Source organism: Lissotriton vulgaris, chromosome 8, assembly GCF_964263255.1.
Source record: "Lissotriton vulgaris chromosome 8, aLisVul1.2, whole genome shotgun sequence".
In the NCBI taxonomy this organism is placed as follows: domain Eukaryota; kingdom Metazoa; phylum Chordata; class Amphibia; order Caudata; family Salamandridae; genus Lissotriton; species Lissotriton vulgaris.
This window is the reverse complement of record NC_141696.1, coordinates 356,622,175-356,635,071: the sequence shown is the minus strand read 5'-3', so window position 1 is coordinate 356,635,071 and position 12,897 is coordinate 356,622,175. Positions and strand designations below refer to the sequence as shown.

The 12,897-nt window shown below is 42.5% G+C and overlaps 1 protein-coding gene across 10 annotated transcripts in view; it reads right to left on the bottom strand.

Moving 5' to 3' along the window:
• CASK (calcium/calmodulin dependent serine protein kinase) overlaps positions 1-12,897 on the bottom strand; it is a 1,261,401-nt gene that overhangs the window by 267,604 nt on the left and 980,900 nt on the right. For all 10 annotated transcript variants that reach the window (XM_086934112.1, XM_086934115.1, XM_086934119.1 and 7 more), the window contains 2 exons: positions 9,960-10,045; positions 4,509-4,577 (listed from right to left, as the gene is read on the bottom strand). In XM_086934112.1, the coding sequence (XP_086790238.1) occupies positions 4,509-4,577; positions 9,960-10,045 (155 nt within the window). The remainder of the gene's footprint in view (positions 1-4,508; positions 4,578-9,959; positions 10,046-12,897) is intronic.

The following is a 12,897-nucleotide window of genomic DNA, read 5'->3' as shown; positions in this document are numbered from 1 at the left end:
TAAAGAATGTGAAGTTGTTACTCCATATAGATACTTCAAAACTGATGTTCAAGCCGTCATGCTCTCGTATCTAGATGGTGGTAATGCCCTACTACATACCCTTCCTGATTCTATGCTGGGCATCCTAAAAGCAGCAGTATGAAAAAATATGATCAAGTCGCCCACTACACCCGCGCCCTCCTGATGGAACTCAATTGGCTCTTCTTAGCAGCTCTCACCATCTTCAAAACCAGCTGCATCATTTACTAGGCAGTCACAACCTGCTCCCCTATTTTGCAGACAACCTCACCATCTCTGAATGAAGGAATTTTTACAGCGCATGGCTACTCAGGATTGTGCTGGCACTAGTGTGGGTACAGAGGAGGTGAAGACCTTGGAGGCTAAAGAGGTATGCTTTCAGTTGTTTGAAAAGCTTCTCATTGGGCGTATTTCTGAGAGGCACAAGAAGGCAATTCCAGTTAGAGTCCAAACACACTGAAAAGGATGGACCCCCATGTCTAATTCTTTTAGAACGAGGTACTGAAATCAGTTAAGCTTTTCCTGATCAGAGCGTCCTGCTAGGAGAGTACAGATGGATTCTCTTTTTTAGGTATTGAGGGCCTACTCCATGCAGGGCATGGTGAGCAAGAAGTAGGGCTTTGAAGGTGATTCTTTTGCCTACTGGTAACCAGTGTAGATGCTTTAGAGATGAAGATGTGGAGGTGAGTGTAGAAAGACGGAATAAGAGACGTGTTCTGCAATACTTGCAAACGCTGAATCAAGAAGGCAGGAAGGCCTAATTTTCTGGGCTTCCCAGGGTAAGAGATCAGGGAATTTCTTTTAGGCCTTCAATATCCCAAAACACACATTTACTAAAGTGGAGATTCGGCCCTTAAAAGAAAGCTGGTCAGCAATTACAACCCCAAGAGTTCTTCCAGATCTCATGGGCGGCGGCGGTGTGTGTGGAGGCGGGGGAGGGGGGGGGGTAAGGACCATCCCCATACCAACAGCCAGACCAACCAGGAGACTGTTGTGGCCTAAAAAGGAAGACTTGAATTTCTGTCTTATCCTGGTTGTATTATAAAAGATTTATTTTCAGCCGGTGGATGACCATCTTCATACAGGCTGAGAAAGGGTCTCTAGCCCCATCTGAAACCCCCTATTAAGTAAAGAGAAGCTGGGTATCATCGGCATAGGAAAATAATGCGGATACCATATGACTCCACTAGAAAGCCAATCAGGCCATGTAAACATTAAACCGCGTAGGGCTTAACGCTGACCCTTGGCGCACTCCATACTTACGAGGTTTTGCATTAGAACAGTATGGTTTCATCCATACCAACTGTTCTCTGTCAGCCAGAAAGGAGATGAGCCACTTACTCCCAGTCCGGTGCCTGCTAGACGTGACAAACCATGTTGAATGCTGCCAAAAGTTCCAATAAGATACAAGCAGCATTCCGGGCCTGCTCCAATGTCAACATAATGGAATCTGATATTTCTTACAGGGCTGTTTTACTACTATGGCTTAGACGAAAGCCAGACAGCGGAGGTTGGAAAAGGTTGATTGTTTCAATAAACACCAATAGTTGTTGGCTGATATCAGATTCTAAGATTTTGGAATCCCGCGGACGGAGGGAAATGGGTCAAAAGTTTAAAAGGACCGTGCTGTCAGAAGCAGGCTTTTACAAAAGGGGAATGACACTGGCCTATTTCCTCATAACAGGAACAATACCCATCTGAAGGGAAGAGAAAAAGAGCTGGAGATAAGTTGGACAAATACTCTCACTGGTCTGTTTCAGGATAGAAAGAAGGCATGGATTTAGTGGAGAGACCAATTTACAGTCCATAATACATTATTAGCTTCTACTTTTCCGGATGTATGAATTTTAAAAGTGTACATTTAGGGGAGGGAGCCATAGTCAGGGGGAAAATTTCTCCAGGAACATCCAAAGTTGGGGATGATAAATTAGCCTATATTTTGATAATTTTGTTTTTGTAAATCCAAATCACTTCACCTATGGCATATGGTTGGATTAGCTTCAAGGGACGTAGATCGACTTTTAGGGTCCATAAAATGAGAGACAATCTTAAAAATCTCTATTGGACTGTTGTTAGCACCATTTACCTTCTGAGAGTAGAAGATACTGCTTGTTGCTTTGATATTATTGTGATATTTACTTGGGGTTGTTTGTAGGCTAGCTTATCTATATCCTGATGATGTTGTCTCCAGACTCTTTCTAGTCTTTTGCAATTCTTTCTTTCAATGGAAACCTCAGGGGCAAACCAAGGGCAGATGGCGCAAGCCTCTGTCCCCCTTTAGCTTTAACAGGGGTGGACACATCCGCGGCTGTGGACAGCCATTGGTTCTCTGTTATGGCATCTTATTGGTTTCTCCAGAGAGTACTGGCCTAGAGAGTTCTATTCTTTCCTAAAACTTGAAAATCGGCACTTTGTGGAAAGCGCTGACAAGCGAGGCGATCTCTAAGAAGGATTTTGCTAAAGCATCCCCAGCAATGTTCACATGAAGATTAAAGTCACCAAGGACTGTAAAGGTTGCGAAATTTACTATGTTGTGAATTACTGCCTGGTCAAATGAAGTAACAAATTGCCCAGCATAACCTGGGGGACGGTATATTAAAACACCAGCAAAAGACAAACTAGCTGATGGGGATAAACAGAAGCCCAACAATTCTGTCACCATTAAATTGTCTAGTGAAAATGTGGAACATCTAAGATTGTTTTTATGGGCAATGGCAAGCCCCCCCCCCCCCACCCGTTTTACCCAGTCTATCATGATGCATGCACACAGTTTTCGGGAAACGCTAATTCAATATCTGAAGATGCATCTTCTTTCATCCAAGTTTGTCATATTAGGACATCAAGTTGCAGATCAGTTAAAAGGTAAGAAACGACCAGTGCATGTTTATGCAAAGAGCGGATGTTAATAAGCCCTGCGGTAATCTTGGTATGGCACTTCGCTGTACTAATACCACTCACAGTGCCACTATACTTAAATTGCAAGGAGGTGTTACAGTTCATACATGACACATAGTCGGTACACCGTGATAGAACCAATTTACAGGTCGACTTATTTAAGGCCAAGAGTTCTGCCGTAGAATATTTAAAACACATGAGGTGTTCGATATTCGAGCCAGCATTTCTGCTGGCAGGACTTGGACTAGCACAGAGGGGCTTGCCTTTGGTGTGCCAGCGGTTTGCCTGCTGCACACGTCCGTGACGTGGCTGTAATTTTATGTGCTTGGCTCATGCAAACACTAGAGCGCTGCCTCAATGTAATGGTGCCTCTACAAAGCCCAGTCTCTGCTGGTTCTTGGCACACTATCAGCCAGGACACAATCGGACAGCAGACTAAGAAGTGTAAAGAACGCATAAGACCACAAGCTGTTTCCATTCATGCACCTAGGATATGGAAGAACATGGCTGTATCAAACAGGACAGCTCCAACTTTGCTTCAATTTAGCAAAGTGTAGGAAGACTCACCTCTGCATAGAAAACTACATCACAATGCATTTCTCAGCCCCCCCTTTCCCCCCAAACCAGCTTCCTCTCCTATAACTCAGTGCTTGTCTTTGACCATATAAAGTGCTCCAGTGCATTTTGGCTAGGTTCATGCTATAGAAATACCATTTACATACATACATATAAAGTGTTGAACCATTTTAATTCCTTCTGTATCGAAGTTTGCTAGGATCAGGCTCTACTTCTTGAGGCACAAAATGAGGCTGAATCTATGGTCTTCAAAAACATCTAAGGCCATTGCAATTACTCAATAAGAACCACAAAGGAAAAACAAAATATAGTCAAAACTGGGAGTGCCAGACTTCTAAACTCACAATGTACTTCGTGATGGCAACGGCAACAAGACAGTGGATATTAATAATCTTCTAATTACACTCATGACAACAAACCATTGACTTGTAGTGGGTTAAGTGCCGTTCTTAATGGGACCTGAGGTTACACCTTGTTCTGGGACAGAGAACTAAAGCTAAGGTGCCACCTAGAATCAGGAATTATTTGAAGCTGTGGACCTGCCATAAGACAGAATATGTCTGACATGAATATTGTTTTGTTTCTCTTGTATAAATCCAAGTTTTTTCTTTCATCAGTAAGCAACTGATGGACACCACACAAGTGTTCACATTACATGGAAGAATACATATTTAGGAACATAAAAAGGCTTCCTTATGAGACATGTAAAGCTATTTGTTAAGGCCTCTTATTTCTACAATGAGATTGAAAAAAATGAACACTTTCCCATTACCAACAGTCACAGTGGGTTTCACTGCTTTTGTACACACCCATTGGCTGATCTGAGTTCCAGATGTTGATGAAATGATTATGGAATATGCAACCTACTTCTTCTGTTCCGTTATCTTTGTTGTAAAATTGGTGTGCATGATCTAATAGCAGAGGCGGAAACAAGATTCCAGAAAGCAGTAACATTCAGCCATCAGCAGACAAAAAGTCAAAGATAAGAAAAAGTTTGCAAATATTATGAAATGCATTACCTCACAAGATGATGATTGAGTGCGGTAACTTGGTACTATCTTAAAGGTAATACTCCCCCGCATTTCCCTCTAGAAGAAAAAAAAAGTTGCCTTACACGTGAAAAAACCCAAAAGTCAAATTCCTCATGCACAAAACTGATCTTTGCAGATAACATATTTACTCTGAATTTAGATGCATGAATAGTCATAAAAGAGTGTTTATACAAGGACTACGCATAAAAACAATGGAAAAGGCAGTATTGTATGGCTACTGGGTTGTGGATAGCTTCTCTTATACAAAGGTATCATCAAAAGGAAAGTATTAATAATGCTTACACACTATTTAATTTCAACACTACACTTTTTCATGAAGTTTTTCCAATTTGATTATTTAAAGTGATGTTATTAGCATGAAATTAAGAAATGACTTGTGCAATAATGATCAATTTGTTTCAGAAAGATGTGTGTATTTTAGATGATGCTTGCACAGACAGCACATTTTCATATCTCAACTACAGCTGCAATTCACTTAGTACAGTCTCAACTGGCAAGGCACAGCCAAGGCAGGCAGAACTATAGCATCCCAGAGGTGTGGTGTCATAACACAAATGTATAGTCTCAAATGCTATGGGTAGCTTAAAATGCACAACATGTTCAGTTTCCTAATGTAGCATCACAAAGGCCAATATAGCTTTCAAGTGATTCCCTTTCAAATTTGACACAGTAAGCCAATTCTAGCTTTTCATCCAACATCCCATTGCACGCATGGGCCTATAAGCCCATTTCTGATTAATATTTCAAATCGTATATCCCTCACCTTAAGACTATCACAGACTTGAGGTTGCATCAGGAAACTTCTCCCACCAATGACTCCCATGCTCCAGAAGTGAAGGTACGAAATGTATATAGGTGCCACCCCAGCATGCTGACATCTGTGCCTTTGTTTCTGTGTACTTCAACACAAATTCGGTTCTCAACTCCTAACTTTGACAATTATCTGATAATTCCTAAAAAGTACAACATTTTCAGGCAGTGTGTTATGGTGGATATGTTCCCTAAAGATGCTGGATTCATGCTGTGCAGCAACAGCAGGAAGCAAATGACAGTTTAAAGTGTGTACTATGTATGCCTTGTTCCTGAGCTCTGGTCTGGATTGGTCTCATAGTCCTGTGAGGCATGTGTCTTCATTCATCCGAAGGAGTAAACATAACAGGAGGCAAAATTATACATCACTAAACAGTTGTACTCAAAACTTCTGTCTCACTCCTACTCAGTCATCGGGCCACACTCAGTAAAGGGGTCCATCACGAACTCAAAATCAGTCGAGTAGTTATGTGGGCAACAGTTGGAAGGCTCCTTCTCTCAAGTGTCATATGATTCAGATCCTGTGCCGGAGATGGTCTTGGTGAACCCTGAATTCTACGGGCCATTGTGGAACCTGCATCAAATTGCTTTCGGGGTTTCAGGGAACTGCAGTGATCTCCAATCAGACTTCTGCCAGCGTGCCCTTCCACAGTGCTGGCTGTCCCCTCAGGACCCACATCTCAGCCCTAACCAGCACTGGTCTACGCTACCACTTTAGCCTTAAGGTTTGTGCCAGTGTCCCCTTCCATGTTAGGTCTGACTCTGCTAGTGGCAGAACTTATCCAGACACCAACTATGAACCCAAACCAAAGTTAGCCCACACCAGCTCTATGTTGCACTATAATACGCTGGACTTCCTATTTGGCTGTGATGCTAATGCGGTCCAGGGCCTACAAAATAAACAAGTCGCTGACCATCAAAAATACTATTTCTGGCAGACACTCCATATAACTGTAGATTCCTCTCCTTCAAAATATTTCCCAGGCACCAGAATGGACCAATAAATGTTTGCAGCAGTGCTCCTGCGCACCTCCATGTTTACTGTGTTAAACCCTGGAAGTGACCGAGAGGAGCCGCTTATAGGTGCCCCCCCTGGACGCTGATAGCAGTTTTTTGCTACTCTTTCGGCACCCTCATACGCAAAGCACAAACAACTAGAGCTATCAGTTTGCAGGTCTCTAATTTGGGCCCCTTTTAAATAGTAAAAATAGGCCACTTAACAGAATGGGAAGATGGAAAAGCAGTGAGGAATCTGCAATTAGAGAACCACCATAAAAAGTGTTTCAGAGGATATGGAACGTCTGCTGCATACTTCTAACTACTCATTTCTCACTGAACTCCCACCTTCTCATTCTGTGGAGTGTTCTCTTTTTACCACCTTTTTTACAAGATGGAGGGGCTGTGGAGTGGCCTCAGACCTAAGCGTCCTTCAGGACCAAACACCTGAAATGTCCTTCCCATTAGACCTGGCTGTCAAGTCAGTATTGCTTTTTGAACCTGTATACTGATGCCAACAATGGGGCCTGGCATATGTATGGAGGACAGACACTCCATGTGCCAACACAGTTGTAGCAGCCTTAGCATTGGTGAAATGAGCCCTCTGTCCTTGTGGGGGTTGCTTCTTTGCTAGTGAGTAGCAGGTATTAATGCAGAGGGCTACAACCTTGACAAATTCCATTTCTGCACCCACTTACCCTTCTTTGCCCCCGGGAACTCCACGAATAGATGAGCGTTCACCCGGTGGTCTTTGGTGTGATCAATATAATAAAGTTATGCTCTTTTGGTGTTCAGCCGGGTTTCTCCTTTTTCAAGGGGAGAGGCAGGGTAAAGAACAATGGGAGGGTGATCGATTGTCCAAGGAGAAAAGGTTACGACTTCAGGCAAAAAGTTTGCCCTGGTCCTTAGCACCAGTTTGTTTGGAAAAAGGTGGTGCAGGAGGCTGCAGAGACAGCATAAAGCTCACTTGCACAACAATATGAACTGTACGCAATGAGGAAGATTGCTTTGAGAGTCAATAGGTGCAAAGAGTAGCTGCACATCACCTCAAGACGGTTGGGGGGGGCCACATGAGGAAAAGATCCCACTGTGGCATCACAAACAATTTAGGGATGGGAAACGGGAGTAAAACCTTTAATAAACCACATCACAACAGGTGATTTAAACAAGGATGGCTGGTTGGCAAACACAAGGCTTTAAATGCTGACACAGGAACACCTTGCTTGCCAAAAATAAAATAAACAAATTATCCAACAGTTTGGCTTAGAAGAGCGTCTGTACTGCGGAGTCAACACCAGGCAACACATTTGTCCCAGTGCCCTGTGTAAATGTTATGTCTATTTGTAAAGAACACCACTACAGGCGTACCATGGCGCTGCTGTAAAAAGATTTTATAGAGGGGCTCCAGGCCACAAGAATGACATCCACAACCTCAGTAGGCGGATTCAATTTAGTCAATTGAAGCCACTCAGTTGCCACACATGGAGGATAAATGGCACATTCTTGGGTGCGGAACGCTACCCGGATGCTGCAACAGATGATCCTCTCAAAGCGGTAGCCTAATCAGATACTCATGCCCAGAGCTTCCAGTTACCACACTCTCCTGGCCCAGTTTGGAACCACTACGTTGATTTGAGCCCAGTAATTTCCGACCTTTAAAACCTGAGGCAGGGGTAGAAAGGTGTACAGGAGTACTGTGCTTTAGTCTAGGTAAACTGTGTCTCCTGGAGAGAGCATTTTGGGGAACTCTGTGTGCAGAAGCTGTGACAGTGCATATTGTTGATGGTGGCAGAAAGATTCGGCCAAGGCTCTCAACATGTCAGAAGACTCTGCACCTCAGGATGCAATTGCCATTCGTCATCTACAAGGCATTACCAGGTGAGCTTGTTCACCCTATCTTTTAAAGGTTCAGCTAGGTGGTTGAAGATCAGGGAAATGCCCTGACATTCCAGCCAACTCCAGAGGTGCAGCCCCTTTTGCCACAGGATCCATGACTCCACTCAGCTTTGCTTGTTGCAATACAACATGGCAACATTGTTGTCTATGAGAACCTACACCGGCCTTCCCATGATGGACAGCAGGAAAGCCTTCAAACCCATACGGATCGCATGCAGCTCCAACAGATTTACTTTGGTTTTCGATGGAAACCGGAGTTCTTCTAATGTCACCTCTCCCAGATGGCCACCGCAGCTCAGCAGAGATGCATTCATCATCACCGTCCGCTCTGGCTGGGAAAGGGGTCTGCTGCTGGTCAGGATGTGATCGAACTTGCCCCTTCTGGTCTGAAACCTGGATGACTTAAGAAGACAGATTTTCATAGTGCTGGGCCTATTGAGACTTCAGATCCTACAGCAGAGACCATATATGCTGCATGGCAAAGTGGACAAGCAGGATACATGAGGTCAGCAGGCCAAGAAGCTTCAGAGCTGCTCTCATCGAGATGCAGGATTGAAAAGGAAAGATCAGGATCATAACATGAATGGCATGGACTTATTGCAAGGGAGGAAAGGGCCAGAACTGCACTTGGATCAGAAAAGCTCCAATAAAAGGAAGATTCTGGGCATTCCTCTCTGGGAGTTTCTTTAAAAATAGGTTACGCCCGAGTCCCTCCTTCTCCTGTTTCATATTGTACCTTCTAATTTCAGGTGTACACCTACACTAACTGCCTCATTCCACTGTCAATTATTCAAGAATTGAGTATATACTCAGATGTATACCCCATCACTCAGCGACTCTACAGGCATGGTCAGATTTACCACCATTGAATTAGTAATTCTAATGGTATGCTCAGATTTCCAAAACATCACTTAGTATTCCTCAGCGCATGCTAATATTTGCACCTATCACTGTTTGAACCTTAACAAGTGATCACATTTCCCACCCATCACTTTGTCAGGTCATTTCAGATTAGCCACCCATAGTTTAGTACTCATGCGAGTGACTCCTGACAGAAGCTAGTGTACCATGGCAGTTGGTGCGGTGCCTTTTATTTTCCTATGTCTCCCACTACCGTGTCAGAGGGTGGAAACCCACCTACCTTTTGCCTCTCATTAATGGGCCAGCATAAAATAAGAGTCAGTATAAGGGTTAGAAAGGGACTAGGGAAAAACAAACCTATTTATTGTTTACCTGTGCACCTTTACAATGCAGCTCCCATGGGTAACAAATGGAATACCAGGTGTACCAGCTTCTAGTCTTGGCGATCCTAACATAACTTCTAAGATAAATTGTTCATGTGTGCATCCCTCATCAGGCATTTTGAGCTGGTTATGGAAAGAGGTTGGGGAAGATCACACGGACACAATGCAAAGTAAGACAGATGCAAAGATGGTTAATGTGAACAGGCATGAGCCTTCTTAACCTTGGATCCATTTCAGTGCCTATGCATTGGTGTTTATTAAAGTAATTTAAGCTATTTACAAGGTTGCGGTCTCAACTGCCTTCTCTCTCCCTCCATCTCTCTCCAAAGGCGGAGTTAACATTGCGACCACAGAAATTCATTTTCAAAGCAACATTATATCAATTACATATTGGAAGGTTTATTACAGGACACCGTGATCTGAAAATGTTAAGTTCAGTAAAGTGGAAAATGTATATATTATGGTGACTCACAAGCATCTTTTGAAGTTGTTCCACTGTTTGGTTTGCTACACTGATGCCATTTATCTCTCGGATTTCATCTCCTACGTGGAGCGTTCCTGAATAAAGGAAACAGGTGTTGTTGAGCACAAAAAGTACAATACAAGCATTTTCCCAATTGTTTACATTTCTAAAGATCTTTTCATAGTTTGTTCTTGCAATACTTTCCCCCCACTAGTCCATCTGTTCCCTTCAAGCAGGAGGTTGTTAATTATTATTATTATTATTTTTTTTAATGTCAACGGGGACTGGCATTGCCTGTGCTTTATTGAAGAGAGGGGCAGGGAAAATCTCAGATGAGACATATGGTGTTAGCCAACAGAAGCAAGTCTCTGTGCCTTGAGAATTTTAAGGGGCTACACCTTTTCCACAATAGGTTCTGAGAACAATGTAAATTAAGAACGACACATTGTACTCGAAGAATCAGATTTCACCCCAAGTTCACGGGTCAAAGAATGACAAGAACAATTCACTGGTGAAATGACTTAAATTAAAGTTCCTGGTATCCATATTAGCAAACCTTTTTAATTTTCAACCTCTACTTCAATTCCTATTTCAACATCTACCAACGTTTTCTATACATCTATATATAGTATGCAGGCTCTAATTTTGCAGGCATCAGGCTTTGATTTCAGCCATCTCAGACCCAATTTGTACTCAGACACACAGGGTGCATTCTGCACAATCTAGCATTGTGTCCACGCCTCGCATGTTTTTGCACACATGCCCTGTTTAGGACTACATTTTTAGCAAAACAGCAAAATCCCGGGATCTATGTGTTATAATGCTGTAAAGCTACAGATCAATGTAGGTTTTACCAGGGTGCACCTGGCTATTTCATACATTAGAGTTTGTTTCAGACATCATAATGCTAAGCCAAAACCGAAGGCAGAGATTACGCTCTACCTTCTCTCTTTATTTACAATCCAGCATACTTCAACAAGCACATATAAGCTACCTTTCCCAGAAGCCACGGGAAAGGAAGTACAAAACGTTGACCAATATTCAGTCTCTCTTGTCCCTTTATAACTAGTATCTCCCCATGTAACTTTCTCATTCTTTCCTGCTCCAGCAGGCAGATGGGTGTTTTTCATTTTCTCTTGATATTAACTTATTTGAATGTTGTATTTACTTATTGCTGGTTAACGCGCATTGTGTTTTGTCTTGGTAGTGGTGCAGCAGTGGGAACCGTTACAGCACCCCCTTTCGCAACTGGTTTTGGGTTGTCTTAATATCTGGGGACCGCTTGACTGCGGCGCACTGACCGGTCCACCAGAGTGCACACACGTGGGTTGGACGCGCTACACTCCACTCGCTGCTCTGCAGAAGACACGCTCCTTTTTTGAAGTCTTCCAACAAGCTGTCAACCCGTGGAGGCTGTATTCACACAACCCCTGGCACACCTGGAAGCCAGAGCGCCCTGCACAGTCTACATTTTTCCCTTTGATGGAAGCAGCACAACGCCTATGTTTCAAATGGGACTGCAATCACTTTTCTTGACTGCAACCGTGCTCTAATTGCTGCCACTAGGGGGCCGGAACCATAAATTAACCGTTCTAGACCGCATAGTGTCAAGTGGAGGTACTATGCCTGGTTAAGATGCACCATTTTACATGCTCACGTTCTTAAGTTGCCTTTCTCCCTAAACACGCTGACATTTGATAAACATTCATTTACGTGCACATTCGGGATAATAGTCTTCAAATTGTTTTGCTTAAAATACCACTTCGTAGGCACCCTATCAAAATACCGTGAACATTGTGTACAAGGGCTAAGTACAGCATGCAAGATGTTATTGATTTTGGCCACTCGGTGACAGCTATCACAGAGTAAACAATAGTGGTCTGGCAGGGGATTCAGCATGGTAACATGGAGGATGTATATATATATATATATATATATATATATATATATATATATATATATATATATATATATTTATATATATATATATATATATATATATATATTCACTGAAAAAACCATAGGTTTTAGGCCATATATAGTTAGGGATTAGCATTTACAAAACCTTAATTTACTCGCACAAAACCATAGAAATTCGCATATATAGTTAGATGCAATAACTATATATCGCGCACCCGCAACCCACTGCTGATGATGTCACATATTACATAATTCATGACATGGTCAGTGACATCACTGATGACATCACTGATTACATCTCAAATGACATCACTGATGACATCACTGATGACAACATCCAGTGACTGTATCTTTCTGTAAAATTAAAACATGTCTTACATATTGAAGAATGAGTGGATGTATAAGTGTCTGGATGAAGGATTTAGTAGGTGCGTGACTGACTGAGTGAGTGAATAAATGTGTCTTACTGAATGCATGGATTAGTGACTAAACTGTCTGAAAGTGTGCATCAATATGTCTGTTGTTGTGCAAACTGCTGCATGGTTTGATCAGTAGCTATATGAGTGGCTATATGGGTTATTGATTGGTTGCCCAAGTATTTGTATGGAAGACTGAGTGTGTGTGTGGCTGGCTGGGAGGTGTGTGACTCTGTGCACATCAATGTGTACTTGTATCAGTAATTGTATAAGAGAGTAAGTATGTGTTAGTATATGTTTGAATAAATAAGGTGTTCTGTGTTTAACTGTATAGATGAGGAAATCGAAGTGTGATTGATTATTTACAGGACTGACTAGGTGTGTGAGTAACTCTATGGATGAGTGGCAGTGTTTGAGTGTCTGCATAGGTGTATGAGTGCATATGATAGTGTTGTAATAATGAGTGACTGTATGTATGAGTGATTGTATGGGTGAATGAGTGAATGTGTGTGTAGACGTAGGAATCAGTGAGTGTGTATGTAGTAACTGGTATTGGTGTGTCAATGGTTCAAAAAATGAAACTGTATTTAACACTGGGTGTAACAGAGGTT